Source organism: Monodelphis domestica, chromosome 1 (assembly GCF_027887165.1).
Source record: "Monodelphis domestica isolate mMonDom1 chromosome 1, mMonDom1.pri, whole genome shotgun sequence".
Lineage (NCBI taxonomy): Eukaryota > Metazoa > Chordata > Mammalia > Didelphimorphia > Didelphidae > Monodelphis > Monodelphis domestica.
The window spans coordinates 340573794-340599717 of NC_077227.1; the positions used below are offsets into that span (position 1 = coordinate 340573794).

General features: G+C 41.3%; 1 protein-coding gene across 2 annotated transcripts in view; it reads left to right on the forward strand.

The window, feature by feature from the left end:
* Positions 1-14214, forward strand: part of RNF14 (ring finger protein 14) — a 62397-nt gene extending 48183 nt beyond the window's left edge. Inside the window, exon 8 of one of the 2 annotated variants that reach the window (XM_056811426.1) lies at positions 14109-14214. In XM_056811426.1, the coding sequence (XP_056667404.1) occupies positions 14109-14199 (91 nt within the window). In that variant the 3' untranslated portion in view covers positions 14200-14214. Of the gene's footprint in view, positions 1-10322; positions 10952-14108 lie in introns of those variants that run through there. The other variant, XM_056811431.1, reaches the window with a different exon arrangement.
* The last annotated feature ends 11710 nt before the right edge of the window (positions 14215-25924 follow it).

Consider the following 25924-nt stretch of genomic DNA (forward strand, 5'->3'; position numbering starts at 1 on the left):
CCGCGCCCTAGCTCCGCAGACAACTGCCCAGGCACTAGATTTAGACTTTACCTTGCCTGTAAACCCGGGGGCAGAGTCTAGGGCTGGGGCAGCCTCCCTTGGAATCCTGGGGTCTGGCTTTGCAACCTTTTGGATCCCTACTTGGTGCAACTCAGGACCCTTCTCAGAATACTGCTGCTAAACACAACATAAAATACAGGATTTTACAAAGGAAACCGTGTATTTACTGCTAGGCCAAGCCTAGGGGAGAAGGTGCAATTTGCTCTAGGTCACACCCCAAAGTCTTGTGACTCCACTTCCACGGTCCTGTAAGCACCCCCTCACCCCGATCATTTCTCCCGGGGCTCACTCTCTCCTTCACACCTCATTCCATGCCTAATACACTTAAATCACCATAATGCATAGTCTACCAAAAGGCTTGACCTAAGGGGAGTCACCCAGTCTCTCTAAAGATGAATGTCCTTCCTGTAAAATGCAGGTGGATTAGATAATGCTTGAGGCCCCTTCCAACTCTAAAGGAGGTGGCACAATGGAGAAGGTGGCACAATGGATAGAATCTGTCCTGGGAGTCAAGAAGAGCAGAGTTCCAATCCTACCTCAAATGCTACATAACGGTGAGAGAGAAGCAAGCATTTATTAAGCACCTACTAGTACTTCTAGGTGGAAAGTGGAGAGAGTAGTCAGGAGGACCTCTTCCTGAGGTTAAATAGCTGTGTGATTCTGGGCAAGTCACTTAACCCATTTGCTTCAGTTCCTCATTTGTAAAATAAGCCAGAGAAGGAAATGGCAAAGCACTCCAGTATCTTTGATAAGAAAACCCCAAATGGGGTCCCAAAAATTCTATCAGTCTGAAAGACATAAGTACATACCAGGCACTGGGCCAAGCGTTTCACATAACCCACTTTTCTGGATTTATCCTTGTGCTCCCTCGGAGAGCCAACCCTTGTATCAACAGATTTTTAAAGGGTGGGGGGAGAACCAACACATCAGACAAGGAATACATTGCCTCATAGTCTTCTTGGAGCCACACTTGGGCAGGTCAATGCCCATGGATTATGGAACTATGGTACATTCTACTTATAGTTGAGGGAACAGAGGCCCAAAGAGGGCAAGTGACCTCCAAAAAGGCCTCCCAAGGATGTATTAACTGCAGGAGACTCATCTCATCTCCCCCCTTATGGGCTTAGGGGTACATAATCATCCAAAGATGAGAAAACCAAGAGAACCATTCAGTAAACTCAGCAATCATGGAGAGGGATGAAAGGTAGAGGAAGGCAGGGCATCCACACTATGTTCCTGCTCTTCGAGGTGCTGTGCCCAAAGGGTGACGTGGCGGTCAGTTTTGGTTTTGGTTTTGGTTTTAGCCTGAGGTTGGGGGGAATCTAGAGTCCACAGCTGGCATGGTTAGAAATTTTGTTCCTCTGTTTTGTGTGATCATGGGGATAACCTGCCAGCTCTGAAAAGGGGAAAGGAAACAATTTGAATCATATAACTTTGGAAATCTGTGATTACATTCCTCAACCTGGAAAAACACAGAACCACCAGAGGAGCTACAAAAGAACAAGTCTTTAATTGGGACAAGGGAGGCAGAGTTCTTATGGCACACACTGTACCAATATCACACTAAACTAAGCTCTGAGACTCTGGAAGCAATGTCACCAGGAATGGAAATCACCATCCTGAGAAATTGGAATTTCCATCAAAGTAAAGAACTTGGAGTCTTATATACACTTTAGGGAGTATAGAAAAGGAAGAACATCTGACCAATTTCATAGGGATTTGGGAAAGAGGTTGTAGTCTAACTCTAGAGCAGGAATGGCAAACCTTTTAGAGACTGAGAGCCTAAACTGCACCTTCATGACACATGTGAGTCCCCCACTTTACCCTAGACAGGGGAGGGAGGAAGCACTCCCATTGGGCTGCTGGGCAGAGGGGTGGATGATTTGAGAAATGTTCGTAGGCATGGTGGAGAGGGAGAGGGGAGCAGCCCACTCTGGCACATGTGCTATAGGTTTGCCAACAGTGCTAGGGTAACTGGGAGAGACTCAAATAAAAAAGAAATAAAAAATAGGGGTACTATCTCTATTACTCCTATTCAGGGTGGTTAATGGGTGCTTGATGACTTAGTGTTCAGTCTGGGACAAGGGTCAGTCTGGGAGTTTTTTGATGGCAAGTTCCCATGAAATAAAGGTAAACTTGGGGTTTCATAAAACAAAGTTGTCACATGAAATTAATAAAATAAACTATCTTTACAAAGAAAATTGTTCCTGAGGCCTTAACTGATCTCCCAGCAGCTAGTGCCCCCCAACCTAAAAATGACCTTGTATTCATTTTTAATAAATTTTTAGTATATCATTATATGCGCATGTTGGAGGCAGCTAAGTGGTGAAGTGGATAGATAGTGTGTCAGGCAGGAGGACTTATGTTCCTGACTTCAAATCCAGCCTGTAAAGATTAAAATTTAGGGGAAACTGAAGCAGGTAGAAATCAGTTTCTCTCTTCAAGGAGTATTGTATTTTTAGAGGTTTATTGAAGATTAAGGATTAAAGAAAATACAGGATAAGAAAGCACAGGGCCTAGACACCCTCACCTACATTATGAAAAGAGCCCAGTCTGCTTGCAAGTGGAAACAGGAAAAGCCGGCAAAAGCCTTTCCAATCAGGTTAAATACCCCTTCTCCATCCCAGCCCAGGTGAGAATTCAGTGAGATTACAAAGCATTTTGAGGAAGTGGAGCAAAGGCTTGTGGGGATTGAAGTCCTGGATTCAAGTCTATTTTTACAAGTCTCATTCTGTGAGTGTGAAACCCCCTACCCTCTTTGATGATTATAGTAATATTAAAATAATACAATCATTAGTTTTGAGTTAGAAGTCAAAGTGATATTTGCTAAAAACGTTCAAATCTTGTTTACATCTTTTGACTTTAAGCCTATAACCATAAGCTACTACCAAGCCCATCACACTGTTGGGTGCAAGCTCCAGATGGTCAGGGAAGAAGTGAGGGGTTGCCTTGGGTAAAGAGGCAGAGGCCTGCTTTGGGTGCAAGCTCAAGATGGTCACACAGGAGGAGGGCCACTCTTGTTTCTACAAACTTCTGACTCCTAATATTGTCAGTAAAAGACATCTAGAGTGCAAAGGCCTTTGAAAGGTCAGCAATAATAATGGACTTAAGTTACCACTCAAAGTGATCCTCTTTTGAGTTCACTAGCTTAATCAGCACTTGCATCACTAATTAAGAACTGCCTTTGTGAAAGATATGAGCATTTTTAATTTTTTTTGTTTCACTGTCACGATGTCATAAGATTTCTCTCCATAAAAAAAGGCCATTTTCTAAGGCTTGGGGTCTCTGGTTCTAATGGGACCAGGGTCTGGCTTTATTGTGAGGTGGGTCTCCTCTCAATAAACCCATTATTTAGCTTGGAGTTCTGTATTAGTGTGATAAATTTTCTAAACAATACTTTCTAGCTGCATGACTGTGGGCAAGTCACTTAAGATTCTTTGCCCTCAGTTTCCTCATCTGTAAAGTGAACTGGAGAAAGAAATGAAAAACCACTCCAGTATCTTTACCAAGAAAATCTCAAATGGGATCATAGACATGAGTGAAACAACTGAACAACAAAAGTACACATCATCTCTCTAGTAGATGGTATCTTCTTGAAGGCAGGGACCTGTTTTATTTTTGTCTTTGTGTCCCTGGCATATAAACCATCTAGTGCTTAGTACTTAATACACTAACATTTGATTGATTGCTCTGCTCAAGCAGGGTAAGAGGGTTTTGACTACTCTTTCACAGATTTAAGGTATATAAGAAAGTCTTCCACACAAAAAATACTTTATTGATGTCTTTTTAATTTCCCAATGACCTAACCTCCCCTATAACAAAGAAGTATATTTAAATAAAAGGAAATCATGCAATTGATCCAGTCTAAAAATGAATGACTCATCATGCACTTCTCATCCATCATTCCATTCTGAGGCCTTTCAATGTTGTTTTTCCGAACAGCTTTTTGAAAAGAGGAGGAGATCCACTAGGATCTCTAAGGCCTAAAGAAGGACCCATTCTCCTAGGATCTGGAGGGTCTCTGGGGCCAGAAGTATGTAGTATCTTAAGTATAATTCTTCTTGACTTTCTCTTCAGTTCTCCCACTTTTGTTATCATTGCCTCCAATCAGAGTAATCTTGTAGATAAGGGGGAAAAAATGTAAACTCCTGTCTCCTGGAGGGCTTTGGTTTTTGACCAGCAAGGAGTACTATTTTGTTCAAAGTACCTAGGTGGGGCCTCAGGGAATCATGGAAAATGTACTGGATTTTGTGTCTGAGGACTTGGGACCTGCAGAAAAATAACTTCACAGGATTTTCTGGGCCTCTGTTTATCTGGAAAAAAAAAAAAGCTGTTATTATATATATCCCAATCCAGGAATTTAGCCAACCTGAAACTATTTGTTCCCTTATGATATACGCCTAAACCAAGTCCCAGTTCAGTTGGATAGTTGTTGAGTTGTTTTCAGTTTGGGGTTTTCTTAGCAAAGATATTGGGGTGGTTTGCCATTTACCTCTCTCACTCATTTTATAGCTGAGGAAACTGAGGCCAGCAGGGTTAAGCGATTCATCCAGGGTCAAGTGTCTGAGGTCAGATTTGAACATGACAAAATGACAAAGCTAGAAGTGCTTCTTTAATGAACTCTCCTTGGTAATTCCAGGAAGTTAGAAGGGAGTTCACATTCAGGGAGTGCTCTATGGATCTGGAAAACTGGATTATTGGTTAAATCTGTACTGCACTTTTCACTAGGTAGACACAGCTCCCAGCCAGAAGGTGGCCTCATGCACCGCTCACCGTGATGCTCCCCATTTCCGGGGGGAGTTATAGCAGAACCCAGTTATCTGGTTAAGCCATCTGTAGGGTGTGGGTCACCAGAACTGTGCCCGGCACACTCCCAAATCCACTGGTATGGCATCTGAAGAGAAACCATCCTGGCACTGAGCATCTTCAAAATCTAACCTTGTAGTCCTTACTCTGGCAAGAAGCTCAAATTGGTTTGTGGGCAGAGAGAAAGGATGGAGACTTTCCTGGGTGCGGTGGGGGAAGGAGCAGCTGTGGTTGGCTGAGGTTTGTCCCTTCTGCCGGCGTGCCAGACAGCTCTGGGACTTGGCCTGGGCCACATTTGAGAGCGGTTCTGTGATTTATCTTTTCTAAGTCACTAAGCAAAGAATCTCCGCTGCAGCGCAGCAGCCAACTGCTGGAAGCATGAGCACATTTTCCCCATCGCCATCGTCCCAGTTTTTGCTTCTTTTTGGTTGATGGGGGAGGAGGGAAGTGTATCACCGTCAGCCAGAAAGAAGGACCAGTCAGCAAAGAACCTTCTAAAGGATCGGGGCGGTGTGGGCAGAGAGAGTGCAAAGGCAGGCATCTCCCAAACAATTCTTCATGGAAATAAGCTCTCTGGAACTCTAGTTGCCTAATCGGATATTAAACGAAGAGAAATACTCAGTTCCCAGAGTTTCATGAGTCCTCTCTATTTGGGACTCGGACTGCTGAGAGAATACAAAGTGTTTAGGATTTAAAGCCCTTTTTACCTAGCCCCACATCCACCCTTCCAAGGGTCTTACACCTCACATCCTCATATATTCTTCTGGTTGTTCCAGGAGCAAGACACCCCATCCAGATTCCAGTCTGGGCATTCCCTCTGATTTTCCCGTCTGGACTCTTCTTCCCCCTCAACTCCTGGCTTCCTTTAAGTCCCTGCCAAAATGCTACTTTCTGCAGGAAACCTTTCTGGACCCGTCCTAATTCTAATGCCTTCCCTCTGTAAATTACTCCCGATTATCCCGTGTATATAGCTTGCTTTGTATATATTTGTTTGCATATTGTCTCCCCCATTAGAGTGTAAGCTTCTTGAGGGCAGGGGCTGTCTTTTGCCTCTTTTTGTATTCCTGGCACATAGCAGGTGCTTAATACTTATTGATCAACGAAAAGCCCAGCTTCCATTGCAGAAAAACAAACAAACAAAAAACCCCACCGATTCTGGAGTCAGAGGAGCTGGGTTCTAATTTTCCCTGTTATACTCCCTAACTGTGAGACTTTAAACAAGTCACCACCTCCCTGGGCCTCAGTTTTCTTGGTTCTCTTGTCTGTATAATGCATAGAGGAGGTTGGACACGTGGCCTCTAACTTCCTTCCCAGCAATATATTTATGATTGTGTGAAGTACAGGGCAGTAACCCTTCTATGAAACACAGCTTCGCATACTTGGTGATGCTGTGGCTCATTTTCATAGATTGATTAAGATGTTGAAGATAGATAGATATATAAAAACATATATATGTATGTGTATCTATTTATCTATGTCTGTCTATCCATCTCTATTTATCCTATTTATCCATCTATCTGTCTATCTCTCTAGCTATGTCTGTCTATCCATCTATTTCTCAGTGTATCTATCTTTCTATCTATCTATCTATCTATCTATCTATCTATCTATCTATCTATCTATCTATTTGTCTATCTTTCTATCTCTCTGTCTATCCATCTATCTGTCTGTCTATCTGTCAATCTATCCATCTCTATTTGTCTGTCTGTCTATCCATCTATCTGTCTGTCTATCTGTCAATCTATTTGTCTGGGTATCTATCTTTCTGTCTATCTCTCTGTCTATCTTTCTATCTCTCTGTCTCTGTCTCTCTCTCTCTCTCTATCTAGACACAGACTCGGAGATTTAAGTGCTTTCCACGCGTCAGGTGCTGAGGTAATCACTAGCGACAGGAATAAAAACAAACAAGAGAGTCCCTCTGCTCAAAAAGTGTATTGCTGCTGCTGGATCATCCACGTAGAGATATTCTTCAGGCTGCTGGCAAGAGGGGATGAGGGTTCCCACAGAAGTTTGGGCTGAATATTTGAGAATTTAAGAATCATTTGAATTGTTATGATCATTGAAGCAATGGAAGCAGATGAGCTCACCAAAGAGAGGAAGTATATGAACAAGGGTCTTTTAACACTATTTTGTGTCATGAACCCCTCTGACAGTCTGGTAAAGACTACAGACCAGTTCTCAAAATAATGTTTTTATCTATTATTATTATTTTATAATCCATCATCTTCCATCTTAGAATCAATCCTGTGTATTGGCTCCAAGGCAGAAGAGTGGTAAGGGCTAGGCAAGGGGGGTCAAGTGACTTGCCCAGGGTCACACAGCTAGGAAGTGTCTGAGGCCAGATTTGAACCTAGGACCGCCCATCTCTAGGCCTGGCTCTCAATCCACCAAGCTACCCAGCTGCCCCCAAAATAATGTTTTTAAATATATAAAAAGGAAACCAATTATATTGAATTTCAGTCATTAATTTTTTTTTCAAAACAAGTTCAAGGATCCCAGGTTAAGCCCACTTCTGGAAGAAGGCCTAGAATAGAGCCACACAGAACACCCACGAAGGGTCAGTGCAGATTGGATGATGATCATATAGATAATACATGTACATATATCCACATATATGAATGCACAAGTACATGCACGTGTGTATGTCTTGTTCTTGAACTTATTTTTAAAATAGCTTGAGACTGATTTTAATAGAATTGGTTTTCCTTTGCAATCTTATGCATTTCATTTTACGACTATAAAAACATTCTGGAAAAGAGTTCATGGACTTTACCACACTGCCAAAAGGAGTCCATGACACATTCTTATGTATAGTTTCATTTATCTGGCTACACACTAGCTATATGTATTATGTATTCAATCAATCAACCAGCATTTTATGTACATTTATGGCTTGCCAGGTGCCAGGCACTGTGCTAAGAGCTGGGATTCCAGATAAGGTGCAAACACTGCTTGTGCCCTCAAGCTCTAATTCTGCTGAGGGAAGCAACCTGCAAACAAGTCTATGCAACCAGGTCTCTATACACAGTCTAAATGGATGAATCTCAGAGATACATTTTTATGTTTGACCTCACAGGATTGCTCTGAGAAAAGTGCTTCACAATCTTGAGAGCTCAATAATTGGGAGTTATTATTATGGTGATTAATAATAATTATAAGGGCTAACATTTATAGAGTGCTTGCTAGGTGCCTGGCACTGTGCTGAGCACTTTTTCTATTATGATCTCATTTGATCCCCTTAACAACACAGAAGTAGGTGCTATTATTATCCCTGTTTTATAGATGAGTTTGAAACAGAAGCAAAAAGAGGTTAAGTGACTTGCTCAGGGTCATAAATAATATGTCTGAGGCTAGATTTGAACTCAAATTTTCCTGACTCCAGGCTGAGCACTCTACTCACTGCCTGTACTACTTAGCTGTCTCTTAAGTTTAGGAAAAGGTAGTCTCTGGTGTAGTTGGGTAGCTCAGTGGATAGAGAACCAGGAGACAGGTCTTGGGTTCAAAACTGACCTTGGATACTTCCTAGCTATGTGACCCTGGGCAAGTCACTTAACCCCATTGCCTAGGCCTTACTGCTCTTCTGCTTTAGATATACAATATCAATTCTAAGATGGAAGGTAAGGGTTAAAAAAAAAAAGAATGAAAGGCAGCCATATGGAAGAGAATTAGACAGGCCCTGTTTGATCTCAGAAGACTGAACCAGGAGTAGCCATGGGTGGGGGTTTGCAAGGAGGATAATTTAGTTTTGATATCAGGAAAAATCTCCTAACCATGAGAATTGCCCAAAAGTGAAATGGGCTACCTAGAGAGCTAATGGGCTCCTTCTCCTTTGAGGTCTCCAAGCAGAGAATAGATGATGAATATTAGGTCTATTTAGGGAGAATTTCTTTTGTGTATGAACTGGACTAGATGGCCATGTTAGGTACCCTCCAACTCTCAAATACTACAACTACATATGGATTGGATATTGTAACCGTGAAAATGTAGATTTCAAGACTGTGAATTGCCAAAACTGTAAAGATAATTTAATTGATTTAAATAAAAAATAAGTGGTTGACATGGGAAAAATTCCCAAATATGAAACTACCCAAGTCAGCTGGGTTTTATGGAGATTTTAATTAATACAAATGAAGGAATTAAGGAAAGGGGGAGAGAGAGAGAATAAGAGAAAATAGTATGAAGGACCTAGGCCAAATGGCCTAGGCCTGAGCCTTAAGAGAGACTAGTCAGTCTTTAATTACTCACCACAAGATCTGTCCCAAGCAAAACTCCAAACCTCCGACCTCCATCTCCAACTACGAACTCCAACTAAAAAATTCCACTGCAAGCACCTTCCTTTCAAAGAAAATTTTCTCTTGTGTCACCTCCCCTAAATTTTCACATTCTACCAATCACAGTAGACACTTTTCCCAGGACTGCCCATTCTTAGTTCTCACCACTCTTTAGTTCTTACCTTCTCTGGGTAGACTAAAACTTCACACCTCTTGTTAAGCTTGCCTTTTGTAAGTTGCTTGACCTTTTGGTGATTAATTTAACCTTTATAGGTACTTAGCACCCTTTTGTATTAGATCTAAAAATAGACCTAGCTTAAGGTTCTAGTTTTACTATAAGTATGAGTTAGGGACTTTTTCATTGTTCCATAAGGAATTTTACAACTTTATCTTCCCCTAAGGTATGCCTAAGTATGGGTGGAGTAATGTTAAAATTTCCAATACATTCCTGATCAAGTACTTTCATTTGTTACAATAAGGGAATAGCCTTAACCAAATGTTCTAAGGTAGAGTCTGAGCAGTTTTAAGATTCACAATATGTACAAGAAAAGGACCTTTGGGTTACCTGTGTCCCTGCTCCTCACTATTAAATATTCAATTCATTTTCTGCATCACAACCTGAATCTCCCCTCTATGGAAAATAAGAGTCCGTAGGGGGCCAGGAGAAGTAGAAGCAATGTGGCTAGTAGGTTTGGACCATCTGGGAGAGTTTGGCCCCCTTTCCCAAAACTAGTCATTTTTCCTTTAGGATTATTCTCTTTTCAAGAGCATCGATTTTTGCCTCTGTATGAAAGGAATAAGGTACTTCCTCCGATGAATGAGGGCATCTGTAAGGTGCCTTGAGCTCTGTAGAAAAAAAAAACAAAAACCACGTGAGCCCATGAAAGAAATCTTCCATCTAAGGCATAAAGTTGAAGAGATGGAGTTCAGGCTAATGCCATCAATCAATGCAATAACCATCCATTAAGGAGTATATGTGCAAGGCTGCCTAATCAGATATAAAATGTATCAGCTGTTGGAGATACAGACCTAATGGAAAAGTCTGGCTAATAAGGGCCCAGTCTGCGTAGAATATATTTTGTGTTGTTGTTTTGGTCATGTTTGACTCTTCATGACCTCATTTGGGTTTTTCTTGGCACAAACACTGGAATGGTTTGCCATTTCCTTCTCCAATTCATTTTACAGATGAGGAAACTGAGATCAAATGACTTGTACGTGCCTGAGGCCATATTTGAACTCAGGAAGACTCCAGACCCTGTACTCTGTGCACTATAGCACCACCCAGCTGCCACAGTATGCTCTGCCAATCCACGTGCAACATTGATGGCGCCTCCTTCAGGAAATGTGTGATGGGAAAGATGGTGATGGGGAAATCTTTCCCTTCCTCATTCAGGATTCCTGTTAGCTCCTGGAGGTAATCTAAAGCTGTTTCAGTATGGTGGCTGTGCCAGAGCTGAGTGAGGATACAAAGGGCTTGAACAGATGAAATCTCTTCTCCTTCTCTGATGGCTCTCAAGTGAGAAGATAGAAGATCTGCTGTGAGCCCCTGGGGAAGGGTCACTCTCACCTGTGGGGCCATGGTCCTATTGGTTTTTCTGATTCTGTTACATTTATTCTTTCCTGATCTTAGGTCAGTGAGTATTGGAGATACTCCAAATACAGACGGGATGAGGATTTGGTGAGCTCCAAAAGGTTGGAAGAGCCGCCATTGGCCCAGCAACATGATATCCTGGTGGTAACCATAGCAGCCAACCCAATGAAGAACTAGACCTGAGGAATGAGCTGATAATATATGTATTAAAAATACTTATATGGAAAATATTTTACATATTATATAGCAATATATTAAATATATAATAATTAAATCCAGCAGTAGGTTGGCTCCGTAGCAGAAATACCTGGTCCTGCAAGCAAGGAAAAGACTTCTCTGGGCCAGATGTGAACTTAGGAGGAGGAACATTCATGGCAATCACTTTATATCTAAGTCCATTCTCCACAAGGACTGAAGAGTTAGTGGGCTCTCAGGTTGTGAAGCTGTTATACTTAGGATCTTTTTATGTCATTTGGTAAATTTCCATTTATAAATACTAATTGAGAGGCAGCTAGGTGACTCAGTGGATTGAAAGCCAGGCCTAGAGATGGGTGGTCCTAGGTTCAAATCTGGCCTCAGACACTTCCCAGCGGTGTGACCCTGGGCAAGTCACTTGACCCCCATTGCCTAGCCCTTACCACTCTTCTGCCTTGGAACCAATACACAGTATTGATTCTAAGATGGAAGGTAAGGATTTAAAAAAAACCCCAACAGAATGGGATAGTGAGCCAAGTATGTATTATACAGAGCTAAAACAAACAAAAAAATAGACTTTTTCCTTAAAGGGATTTATAATTTAGCAGCGAGATATGACCCATGAACAAAATCCAAATAGGGTCACAAAGAGATGGACACAACTGAAAACCAATAAACAACAACTTCCTTGGGATTATGTGATGGAGGAGCAGGTGCTAGACTAGATATGGGAGACAAAGGTATGAAAGGAGAAGGCAGGACAAGATAGGGAACCCACAAACAGTTCAATTTAGTGGGAAAGTAGAAGTCACGAAAATGTCAGGGAAAGGCTTGAAGTGTAAGATTGAATGCCTTAAATTTTAGACTGTATTTCATCAAAATTGAGATGCGTGGGGTCCCCCCAAGAAGATCATCACCTTCTCTAAGGTATCAAACATCCAGGATTAGAAACTAGATCCTTTAACTTCAAATCTAGCCTTCCTTCCATTACAGCATGCTGCCATGAGGCTGTAGTAGAGAACCCAAGGCTTTTTCAAAGGGGAACAACTTAATTAGATCTACTCACTCAGAAGTTTTTTTGTAGTTGTGGAAAGAATAGAACTTAAAGTGGGAGAAGAAAGACTGGGGTGGGGGGGAGATCTCTTAGGAGGCTATGCAAGGAGATTGGCTCAAAACCTGACATTTGTTTTACCTCTCAGGAAGACCTGTTTTCAAATTATACATGGCTACATCCATACATATCTCTCTTGCTCTGTGTGTGTGTATGCTGCTAGGTGGCAATGAATAGAGAACTAGGCTTGGAATCAGGAACATTCATCTTCATGAGTTCAAATTTAGCCTCAAACACTGTGTGTTTGAGCTGTGTGATCCTGGGCAAGTCACTTAACCCTGTTTACCTCAGTTTCCTCATGTGTAAAATGAATTGGAGACAGTAATAGCAAACCATTCCAGTATCTTTAACAAGAAAACCCCAAATAGGGTCACAAAGAACTGGATATGATTGAACAACAATATAGACATATATATATGTAGAGAGAGAGAGAGACATAGTGCATAATTGGAAATCTCATGCCTTTGAACTACATTTCCCAGGAGCCCACTGACTTCCTGTCACTATGTGCTGATGTAGACAGGGGATAAATAGGGTGGTCTTCCGTGGCTAGCTCTCTTTCCTTCCTGGGTCAGGACAATGGTGGAGTGGGCTGTTTGAAGAGGTAGATTTGCCATGGGCATGTGGTTTTATTTTGTTACTTCTAGTGATTACTAATAAATACTATAAAATATAATATTTTAAATATTGTATATTAATTTTAATTTTTATAATAGATAGATATTTCCTTCTTTGGGTATGTGAATTTTAAAACTACTCCACCCTACTCAAACCATACTTTAAAAGATTTGATTTAGGTATTTCCTGATCAATAACAATGGAGATACTTGGTTTAACAGAATCAAGTCTTGGGAACTCTATATTTTTCCACCCTACTCAGTTTAACAAGATCAGGATGCCTGCATCATACTCAAAGATTTAATTATCTGAGGAAATGGCCTTCAACAAACATGTGCAGAAAAAGCGGACAGACCCCTGGGCTGACCTAAGTCAAGCTAAGCTAACATTGGTACAGATGAGACGCAGAAAAGTGATGTAAAATCGTCTATATGAGATACATCACTGGCTCTCTTCGCTCTCTTTCCCTGGAGAGGCAACTCTGGCTGGCAGCATGCTAAGCGTTCCGTCATCTTGGTGTGGTGGCATCTATTTGTCTGGGTTTGGCAGTGAGTTTGCCCTTGTGCTGATTCAGGTTCAGGCATCTTGGCTGAGCCCTTTTTGGAGTTCAGGCTGATTCCTTCCTCCTTCACATTCCAAACCCTTACTTTCTAGATCTCTTAATCTTCCTGCCCGGTACTAGCCAGACGGGAGAAATCCTACTCTTTTTCCTTCTTCCTTCTTCTTAATCTCCTCCACTATATCAATTAAATCACCATAAAATTTCCAGCTGACTTGGGTATTTTATTATTTGGGATTTTCCCTGGTGACCAATTAAATTTAGATTTTAAGTCACAACACTAAAATTATCCTTTACAGGTTTATGAGGACATTCCTTCTTTACCAAAGGGCTTTTAAAGCTTAACCTCTGGACTATAAGCTAAAAAACCAAAAATGGCAAAAACAACTCTTTCTCCAATGGAGTCCCCAGTGGGGTGTAGTTAGTATTCTAATCATAGTTAGTAATCTAATCAGAGGCATGTGCCCCATTCTGCATGTGTGTTCCCATTCACATGCATCCTTTCCACTGATGTATGTTTGTGTGTGTGTATTTGAGCCAGAGTATGCCTCCAGTTTATGGGAAGAATGTTCTATTACTACATTTCTTAGTATGAGATTTCCATTAAATGCATTTATTTTGTTGTGTCTCCTGGCTGAGCTTAGCAGGAAAAGTAGCCATGTTTGGTGGGGCCTCTGAGCAACATCTCTTGAGTGCATAAAGATCACAGAGTATCCTAATCCTGAGATACCTTATCTGGGAGACCTATCTGTGGGGGTGGAGGTGTCCTAGCTATTCAAATAGCCTGGTGAGAAGGGACTGAAATAGGTGGAACATTTTGTACATAACAAGGAGAGGGGATTTTTGTTGTTCAGTTGTTTCAGTTGTGTTCAACTCTCATTGGGCTTTTCTTGGCAGAGACACTGGAGTAGCCTGCCATTTCCTTCCAGATGAAGAAATGGAAACTTTGAGGAGTTTAGTGACTTTCCTAAAATCATACAGCTGGTAAGTATCAGAGGCAGAATTTGAACCCAAATCTTCCTAGCTTCAACCCTATCCCCCATGACATGCTACTTCCAATGCTTCTCTTTCTCAGTCTGACTCTTCAGTCACGACTTGGTACTGGTCTCGCTTTCCTAAGCTATAATTTGATAGGAATAATGATTTCCTAATGATCTGGCTCCGATGCCTTGGCTCAGCATCAATGTACATTTTTGTTAGGGGGAAGGAGATAACAAGTTTGCTATATGACCTAGCTGTGTGACCCTGGGCAAGTCATTTATTTAACCTCCACTGTCTAGCCCTTATTGCTTTTCTGCCTTGGAATTGATATTTAGTATTCTTTTTTTTTTAAACCCTTACCTTCCATCTTGGAGTCAATACTATGTATTGACTCCAAGGCAGAAGAGTGGTATGGGCCAGGCAATGGGGGCCAAGTGACTTGCCCAGGGTCACACAGCTGGGAAGTATCTGAGGCCAGATTTGAACCTAGGACCGCCCGTCTCTAGGCCTGGCTCTCAATCCACTGAGCTACAGTTATCCAGCTGCCCCCTTTAGTATTGATTCTAAGACAGAAGGTAAATGTTTAAAAAAAAAGTGTGCTATAATATGAGCTCAGAAATGAACTTTCTTGTTTTTAAGCTGAACTAAGGACCAACTTTGCCCACACTATACTAGTGAGGTAAGCTCTCCACACCCATGAAATTCTTCTGGAGATGATTCAAGAAGCAAAGACTATGCCCCTGGGAAGGGCTGGAATTCCAAATGCCAGTGAAGATCTCAAGTCATTCCAGAGTTACTCAGAGTTAGAAAGGAACACAGAGGTCCTAATAATCATAATAGCTAGCATTTATGAAGCACTTGAAGGTTTTGCAAAGCATTTGGCATACATGATCTAATCTGATCTTCCCAACAACCCTATGAAGTAAGTACTATTTATCCTCCCTGTTTTATTGGTGAGAAAACTGAGACTGGCAGTGGCTAAGTAACTTGTCCAGAGTCACATAGCTAGTAAATGTCTGAGGCAGGGTTTGAACTCGGGTCTTCTTGAGTCCAAGTCCAGCATTCTATCCAACAGGCTGCCTCATCTTGTCTCCGTTGTACTAAAAGGCAGTCCTCTCTACAAGATCTCAGAAAAGTTATTCCTCAGCCTTTCTCTTGAAGATCTCCATTGATGAGGATTTCCCTGCCTCTCAAGACAGCCTATTCCACTGCTGGGAAGCTCTCCATATTGGGAAGTTTTGCTTCATATTGAGCAAAAAGCTTCCCCTTTCTAAGTCCTCTCCTTGCTCTGGTACTGCCCTCTGGAGCCAAGCCAAACAAGGCTAATCACTCTCCCCTTCAAACCTGCAAAACTGGAGGATAGCTACAATGCTCTCCCTCCCTGCAAATGGCCTCTTCTCTTGGCTAAACATTTCCAGTTCCTTTATTTGGCCACAGGTTTTAGGGCAGGAAGGGACTATACATGTCCTAGATTCTAAAGATGTTAAAGGGACTGACTCTCTTTTTTGAAGCCCTTACTTTCTGCCTTTGTATTGATTCTAAGACTAAAGAGAGACAAGGGCTAGGCAATCAGAGTTAAATGACTTGCCTGGGATTACACAGCTAGGAAGTGTCTTGAGGTCAGATTTGAACCCAGATCTTCCCGGTGACTTGAGTTACTCTATTCTCTGTGCTACCTAAACTGTTCCCATTTTTGGTTTTATTGTTTGGATTTTTGTTAAATGATTTTTGAAAGGTCATATAGTTAGTAGCCAAGGCAGAACTTGAACCCAGGTCTTTTGACTATGAATCTTTCCATATACTCTGGAATTATATGGTCAAAGGTACCATGATGCTTCTAATCCGCCATGTTTGCAAATTCAGAATCATTCATCAAACTTCTGTTCAACAAGTTCCCAAGTCCCTCCTGCTCTCCTTCCACAATATTTCGTGTTATCTTTCCCTCTCCTCTCTGTTTATATGGCCACCATGCTACCTAGTTCAGCCCCCCTTTGCCTCACTTCTGTACTATTATAGGACGGTTTTCATTAGTTGCTCTGATTCCAGTCTCTACAATCCATCCTATGTACAATTGCCAAATTAAAATTCCCAAGACTCAAGTCTGGCCATGCCAATGTTCTGCTAAGAAATCTTCAATGGCCCTTTATTACCTCTGGAATAAAATATGAACTCATCAGCCTGCCCTTTAAAGCCCTGTCTAGTCTGGCTCCAGCTTGCCTTTCTAGACATTTCATTATTATTAATATTGTAAATTCTTACCTTCTGACATAGAATTGATAAGGGCTAGGTAGCTGGGCTTAAGTGACTTGCCCAGGGTCTCATAGCTCAGAAGTGTCTGGATTTGAATCCAGTTCCTCCCAGGTCCAGGCCTGACTCTCTGTCCATTGAGTTGTTGTGGTGAAAATTTCACCTTTTTAAGATTGTTGTAATATTGAACAATGGCCACCAAGGAATTTACTTATGAAATTCCTAAAATGAAACACTCAAGTCAGAATGGAGTTTGTGGAGGTTTAATCACAATGGGAGTAGGGAAAAGGAGAGGGAGAGAAGGAGAGAGGAGAAAAGGGAAAGGGGCTACTCAACCTCTGACCAAGGAAGAGGGAGTTTAGGCCCAAAGGGCCAAGGTGGAAAGAATCAGTCCTTGACTCACATGACCGATCTGAAGGGAAGCTGTCTCAGGGGCCTCCTCCCTGTCCAAGCTCCTCACACCGACTGGCGTCTAGCTCTCTCCACAGGAAGTCAGGGAATTCCAGAGGCTGTTCCCTACCTCACTTCCTGTGCCTCACAAGTGCCAATGGTGGCTCTAGCTTGGCTTAGGACAGCCCAGGTGGGCAGTTAGTTATTTTTGATTTGTCATTGACTAGCACATGCCCGTGTAGTGTGGGTGTGCACAATTTTGGGTGCTAGACCAAGATGGAGACTTTTAAAAATCACAGAGTCATCTATCTGTCCCTAGATATTTCATTATTAAGGCTCCCTCCATGAACTCTACAAACCAACCTACCAGCTCAGACATATTTGATATTCCATTTCCCACATCTCCATTGTCCATGCCAGCCAGCTAGCATGTCTTATGTAAGATTTAAATTAATATCCAATAACTCCAAGTATTATATTTTATAAGATTTATTAATAATCTCTTGAAGTAAAAGAAATAAAAGAACAGAAGTAAAAACCTGAGGAAAGAAAAGTTTTCCCAGCCACGTCTGCAGGAAAAGAGGGAGAGACAGGGTCACACACAAACTTTATCTGGGCGGCATCGCCTCTACTTTCTTGCATTAGGAGATTTGGTAACAGATTCTAAGGGATGATGAATGCCCTCTCTTTGACAATTTTGACTGGCTTTCATTAGGCTCACCTATCTGACACATAAGATCTGACCCTGGAGGTTTTGTTTTCTCTTGGACAATGATGTAGGGAAGATCCTCTAGCTCCATTAGAGACTATTTTAATCTTTCAGGAGCACTCACCACTGGGCAGGAAGGAATTGGATCCATTACCTTCCACACTAACGTTATGTCATCAGCTACTTAAGCAGAAGGCTGCTCTCTGCTGTTCCAGGAATGTGTGGAGGGAAGAGGAGTAGAGCTGGGGGAAGGAAGGAAACCATTGGGGAGAGGATTGGAAGAAGGGACAGAGGTATTAAAGAGGTACCTCTAGCATAAAAAGGCAAGTTATGTGCAGTGTCATAGGAAAGCTTGAAGTCTGCAACTCATTGTTTGCAACCCACTGATCACAACTGGGCAAGGATTGTGCTCCTAGACCTATATGGTCTATCTCCCTGAAGATGGCTCCGTGGTGGCACAGATCACCAGCTCCTGGGGTTCATCCTTTCCCCTTTCCCTATTCTCTGTTCCTTCTTCCCTGCCTCTCCCCTCACCAAAGGCAGGCTGTTCTATTTTCCTACAGATCGTCTCTATAATTTGAGCATCTGCCCTTTATCTGGACTTCCAATGATTGACCCTCTAAAGGACGTTCTTTTTTTAAATTAAATTTTATTGTTTTCAGTTATCAAAAATTCAATTTAATTTCATCACATCCCCCTCACATGAAGACAAAAGAAAAATAAAGTATCTGTTATAAACATGTATCGTCAAGCAAAACAAAATTCTTCATTGACCACATGTATATACATACATACATATACTATATATATATGTATCCTTACACATTTTTCATTCTCTTCTTTGAATCTTCACCATTTAGGAGTGGATATCATGTTTCATCATTAGTGCTCTGGAATTATGTTGAGTCATGATGCTGATGAGAGTTTCTACATCTTTCAAAGTTGTTTGTCTTTACAATATTGTTGTTTTTGTATAAATTGTTCTCCTGGTTCTGTTCACTCTGCATTGGTTCATACAGACTTCCCAAAGTCTGAACCTTTAACCTTCATTGTTTTTTATAGCATAATGGCATTCTATCACATTTAACACCATTGCTTGTTTGACCTTTCCACAAGTAATGGGCACCCATCAAAGGGTGATTTATACAAAGACTGCAAACTAATAGCTCAAACATATAGCTCTCCTAAAGATAAACTTTTCCCAGGGAAATAAGGTGTTCTTGCTTGACTCTCTTATCCCAAGGCATGAAAGAGGGTAATTAGAACCATTTACATTTTAATTGGATAAGAACAACAACAACAAAAGAACATTATGCTGGGACCTTAGCTAATCAAACAAACTAACAAATAACAAACAGAAAAAGAAAAAAATCCAGACATTTATGTTAATTTGTTGCCTATTTCCTTCTGGATCTATGTGATGGCCTCTTCCAAAGAGATATGCACTGAAAGTATTTAGCAAGATCAGAAGTAAGAGAAATCTCGCAACCCCTCACCCCAATAACCACCTTGATCCCTGGGAGGATAAAGTCAAAGAAAGTGATGCCAAAAACATTTCCACTACTGACCTCCCTTTGTGACAGAGAAAAAAGTGCCAGGCTGAAGAGTATGTGAAATTGATCACCTCAATTGGGGGGAGGAGGATCAGGAGTGGATCCCTGAGGAGGAAGTGGAGAACAGTGAGGGTCTCTTGGTTTTGAGAAGCTGAAGAGAGAAAATGGGAAAAAGACTTTCTCCTGAGGGTTACCCATTTTCCCTGCTGGTGACTGGAAGTCCTTCCCCCCAACACTTCCCAATTGAAGGGACTTCTGAAGAGAAACCTGAGCAGACTTTTCCTCAGCTCCTGTTGCCCAGGGGTGAGTCAACCTGACTTTCTCTCAGGGGGCTCAGGCTGCCAAGGCCTGAGTTCCCCCCAAACTCGAGGAGGAGGGGAAAGGGTTTAGATAGAGACAGGGACCCCCTTTTCCCACTTTCCTTTTCCATTCTTCCCTGCCCGTTATTCCTTTTATATTACCTGACTGAGTTAACATTAAAAGTTATCTGTTCCCCAAGCTGAGTGTGAATGAACGGATCAAGGGGAGACCTTTTGGTCTCAAGTAGTAGAGGGGGACAAGAGTGAATCTGGGAGAGCAGCTTTAGCTAAGGAGGGAAGGCAGAAGGGGGAAAATCTTCAAACCCCCTTTCCTCTCTCTGAGCTAACCCATTACATCTGCTGTCTCCCCTGAACCCCGCTTTGTGGAAGGGGTTCTCTCTTTCTCCCTCTCCATACTGAAAGTCCAAGCTTCCACTGGGGCACAAAACTTCCCTCATTTATTTATTTTTTTAATACACCTTCCAGATGTGACCTAACTGATGGATGGCATACTCATTTGCAGGGTGGAGTGTCTCAGATGCTGGTTAAATTCTCTGCTGGGATGGATCCCATAGGTCATTCCTTGGTGGCAGTGCTCCACCCTGAGCTCAGCTTGCTGCACTCTACTCACAGACTCCCATCCCTGGATCTCCTATGGCTTTCAACCTTTCAGAGTTCATCTACTATACTCTTATGAGCAGGAAAGAATGAAATACAACAGAGAGAGAAAAACAGCACTTAGCTGTACTAAGTAGAGAAGGAAGGTGAACATGTGGAACAAAAATATGGTGGAATTTCCTTGAGGTAAATGATTAAAAGTCTTAGTTTTCCTAGCAAAGAGTTAACTGATATTTCTATGATTCTTGGTTGCTTTTGGACAGCTTTTGACCAGGTACATGGGGGAACATTATCACTGATGCAGCATTTCCCTCCACATTCACTAAAATGTAATTAAAGGCCATTTTCAGGGCTTGGTTTTCCAGGTTTAATTCATAGGTAAGGATGTTTCATCAATCAATCAACATTTGTCAAATGCTTATTATATGTCAGGAACTATGCTAAAGCCCTCGGGATACAAAAATGGGTAAAAGATAGTCCTTGCCTTCAAAAACCTTACAGTCTAATGGGAGAGACAAGGAGCAAATATATATATATAAAGCCAGAGTATATATAGGTGCTGATGTTTAAAAGTAGATGGAAGGGGCCACTAGGTGGCTCAGTGTATTGAGAGCCAGGCCTAGAATGGGAAGTCTTGGGTTCAAATGTGACCTTAGACACTTCCTAGCTGTATGACCCTGGGTGAGTCACTTAATCCTCATTGCCTAGCCATTACTGCTCTTCTGCCTTGGAACAAATATACAGTATTGATCATCTAAGATGGAAGGTAAGGATTAAAAAAAAGTAAAGAAAAGAAAGTTCCTGGAAGACAGAGTCTGTTTTGCCTTTGCCTTTGCATATCCAATATTGTAAAAATTAAATGCCTGATACAGAGCAGCCACTAAAAATCCTTGTTAGAGTGATTACACTTTACCCTCTGTATGCTTGTGCCAAATCCTGCCTGTATTTGCATGATGGGTGATGGTAGTACTTCATGGACTAGGATAACATGTACTAGACCATAAAATTATGAGGATATGAACACAACTGCATATCGTGATAAACAACTGAAGCAAATAGCCACATACAATATAGGGGCATGGGGACTGGGAACTTCAGAAGGAAGAACATGGGGCTGAGTCTTTTCTGTTCCACTGATTGGCATCAGACGCATTCCTATCACGATCCAATGAAGTTCTGAGCTTGGGGAGAAATTGTGGGATGCTGGCCATAAAAAGAAAACTGAGAGTAGGGGAGAAAGTATATATATATATATTCTTTTCCCAGAAGCCATGATGTCTTTGGTAAACAGGCATACAAAATAGAAAGAGAAGACACATTTGTGCTATTCTGGGAAAAATTGTTCAAACTTGAGAAAAACTATTCATGGCAAGGATGAACCCGTAGAGTCACTGGCTGGTGATCTTGGCCCAAAGGCAGTTTAAAAAAGTGAGATAACTTAGTAATACAATAAGGATGCATCATATACATTCTCCCAGAATGACCTCCTCCAAAATAATTCTGAGGAGATGGGTAGAAGCTTTTCTCCTATATCCTTTCTTCATGCTAGAGTTTAAGCACCTTGAGAGCAGGACTTTTAACTATCCCATCTTGTTAAATATTTGGTATAGTGACTATAAGGTATCCTGTCTCCTTCCTAATTCACACACACAGATTGGGCCTGAGAGAGATGATTACCCCATGTTCATAAGCCCCCAACAATAATTTATGTTGGTAGGTCAGTTAGTGGATACAATTAGCTCAAAACATAGTCATTTCTAAATCACCATTAATTAGAGCAATGTAAATTAAAACAACTCTGTGTACCACCTTCACATATCAGATAGGCTAACATGATAGAAAAGGAAAATTGTAAATGATGGAAGGGATGTGGGGAAAATTGGGATCTTAAAGCACTGCTGACGGGGTTATGAACTGATCCACCCATTTTGGAGAGCAATTTGAAACTATGTTTAAAGAGCTATAAAACTGTGCATACCTTTGATTCAGCAATACCACTACTAGGTCTGTAACCCAAAGAGACTTTTTTCCAAAAAGGGAAAAGGTTCCATTTGTGCAAAAATATTTATATCAGTTCTTTTTGGGATGGCAAAGAATTGGAAAGGGAATGGATGTCTATTAGCTGTGGAATGGCTGAACAAATTGTGGTATATGATTGTAATGGAATACTACTGTGCTATAAGAAATGATGAACAGGATAATTTCAGGAAGAGCTGGAAAGATCTACATGAAGTGGTGCAGAGTGAAATGAGCAGAACCAGGAAAACCCTGTACACAGTAATAGCAATATTGTATAATGAGCAATTGTGAAAGATTAGCTTTTCTCAGCAATACAAAGATCCAAGACAATTCTAAAGGATTTGTGACGAAAAATGCTATGAACCTCCAGAGAAAGAATTGATGGGGTCTGAATGCAGTTCAAAGCAGACTGTTTTTCACTTTATTTTATTTGTATGTGTTTTTATTTTATGGTTTTAGCTTTATATGAGTATTCTCTCACAACATGACCAAAATGGAAATATGTTTTAGATGATCATACGTGTATAATCTAGATCAAATTGCTTGTCATCTTAGGGAGGGAAGGAAGAGAGAGGGATATACAATTTGGATCTCATAATTTTGGAAAACATGTTAAAAATTGCTAATACAGGAACGACTTCCGGTTAAGATGGCGGCTTAGAGAAAGCTAAAGCTCAGATCTCCGGAAAACCCTTCCCGGCCGATCTCAAAATATAAGCTCCTAAGGCGCCGAAATTCAAAACGATCAACAGCACAGACCCTGGGAACCCTCCTCCTGGACCTGGACCCGGTTCAAAAGGTACGGCTCCCCTCAAAAGCCAGAACCCGAGATCACTCGGACCTCAGGGGTAGGAGCGCAGAGTCCAAGGCTCCCGGAAGCCGCAGCCCGGCCTGGCTCAGAGAGCAGGGTCCTCGGAACAACAACCCTCAGGGCCTTCTACCTGAGTCCGGGTGAAAGTTACTGCCTGGGGCTTCCGCTGCAGAGAGCTGGTCGAAACAACAGCAACCCTCAGGGCGGGCAAAACAGCCTCACGGGCTGGATCCTGCTATCCAAGTCTCAGTGAAAGTCCTTGCCCTTGGAGCTTGGGGAAACTGCAGCCCATCCCCCCGCAGGCAGAGGAAACAGCCTCACGGCCAGCGATTCTGAAGGCAACTTCCGGAAAGCGAGTCGGGGGGAGAGTGTGGCCTCGTGGTCTGACCCTTCCATTCCAGTTCCAGTGAGGCATATTCAGTTTAACCCAGGGAAAGCTCATAGAAGGGACAATCTGCCCCGGACTAAAGCCTCTGATCACCAGACAGAGATAAGAAAAGCTAATCCTCCACATTCAGAGATGGCAGCAAACTCCACAGAAGCACAGAAGCCCCAAAATACCAAGAAAAATAAGAAGAAAGGGGCGACTTTGGACACATTCTATGGAGCCAAAATACAAAATACAGAGCAGATAGAAGAAGATATACAAGAAAATTCTCCAAAATCTTCCAAAGGAAATAGAAACTCTCCACAAACCCATGAAGAATTTGAATCAGAAATGACCAAAAAGATGGAAGCCCTCTGGGAGGAAAAGTGGGAAATAATGCAAAAGAAATTCACGCATCTACAAAACCAGTTTGACCAAACTGTAAAAGAAAACCAGGCTTTAAAGCAAGAACTAATAAAGCAAAGCCAAAACACCAAGAAATTAGAAGAGAACATAAAATATCTCACCGACAAGGTGATAGATCTGGAAAATAGAGGGAGAAGAGAAAATTTAAGAATAATTGGACTCCCAGAAAAGCCAGAAATAAACAGCAAACTGGACATGGTGATACAAGATATAATCAAAGAAAATTGCCCAGAGATTCTAGAACAAGGGGGCAATACAGCCACTGACAGAGCTCACAGAACACCTTCTACACTAAACCCCCAAAAGACAACTCCCAGGAATGTAATTGCCAAATTCCAAAGCTATCAAACAAAAGAAAAAATCCTACAGGAAGCTAGAAAAAGACAATTTAGATATAAAGGAATGCCAATCAGGGTCACACAAGACCTTGCAAGTTCTACTCTGAATGATCGTAAGGCATGGAACATGATCTTCAGAAAGGCAAGAGAGCTGGGTCTCCAACCAAGAATCAGCTACCCAGCAAAACTGACTATATACTTCCAAGGGAAAGTATGGGCATTCAACAAAATAGAAGACTTCCAACTTTTTGCAAAGAAAAGACCAGAGCTCTGTGGAAAGTTTGATACCGAAAATCAAAGAGCAAGGAATACCTGAAAAGGTAAATATTAAGGAAAGGGGAAAAATGTTATTTTCTTTTACTCAAACTCTCTTCTATAAGGACTACATATGTGGGGAAAATGTAATGTATAAATAGGGGGTAAATAAAGACCAAATAGAATAATGGTTCTCACACAAAGATTCACATGGGAAGGGGAGGGGAAGAAAACTCCTATAAGAAGGAGAGGAAGAGAGGGATTTTTTTTTTTTACTTAAACCTTAATCTCAGGGAAATCAACTCTGAGAGGGAAAAACATCCAGATCCATTGGGATCTTGAATTCTATCTTACCCAACAAGGGTAAGGAGAAGGGAAAACCGAGGGGGGGGAGGGGGAGAGGGAGAACAAAAAGGGAGGGAAAGAGAGGGGGGAGGGGGAGAAGGAGAACAAAAAGGGAGGGAAAGAGAGGGGGGAGGGGGAGGGAAGAAAAAGGGAGGGACTAAAAAGGGAAACATCAAGGGAGGGGACAAGGGGACTGATTCAAAGTAAATCACTGGACTAAAAGGTAGAGCTGAAGAAGAAAAGGTTAGAATTAGGGAAGGCAATCAAAATTCCAGGGAGTCCACAAATGACAATCATAACTTTGAACGTGAATGGGATGAACTCACCCATAAAACGTAGACGAATAGCAGAATGGATTAGAATCCAAAACCCTACCATATGTTGTCTTCAAGAAACACACATGAGGCGGGTTGACACCCACAAGGTCAGAATTAAAGGATGGAGTAAGACCTTCTGGGCCTCAACTGATAGAAAGAAGGCAGGAGTGGTAATCATGATATCTGATAAAGCCAATGCAAAAATAGACCTGATCAAAAGGGATAGGGAAGGTAATTATATTTTGTTAAAAGGGACTCTAGGCAATGAGGAAATATCATTAATCAACATGTATGCACCAAATAATATAGCACCCAAATTTCTAATGGAGAAACTAGGAGAATTGAAGGAAGAAATAGACAATAAAACCATACTAGTGGGAGACTTAAACCAACCATTATCAAATTTAGATAAATCAAATCAAAAAATAAATAAGAAAGAGGTAAAAGAAGTGAATGAAATCTTAGAAAAATTAGAATTAATAGACATATGGAGAAAAATAAATAGGGATAAAAAGGAATACACCTTCTTCTCAGCACCACATGGCACATTCACAAAAATTGACTCTACATTAGGTCACAGAAACATAGCACACAAATGCAAAAAAGCAGAAATAATGAATGCAGCCTTCTCAGATCACAAGGCAATAAAAATAATGATTAGTAATGGTACATGGAAAACCAAATCTAAAACCAATTGGAAATTAAACAATATGATACTCCAAAACCGTTTAGTTAAAGAAGAAATCATAGAAACAATTAATAATTTCATCAAGGAAAATGACAATGGTGAAACATCCTTTCAAACCTTTTGGGATGCAGCCAAAGCGGTAATCAGAGGCAAATTCATATCCCTGAAAGCTTATATTAACAAACAAGGGAGAGCAGAGATCAATCAATTGGAAATGCAATTGAAAAAACTCGAAAGCGATCAAATTAAAACCCCCCAGCAGAAAACCAAATTAGAAATCCTAAAAATTAAGGGAGAAATTAATAAAATCGAAAGTGATAGAACTATTGATTTAATAATAAGACAAGAAG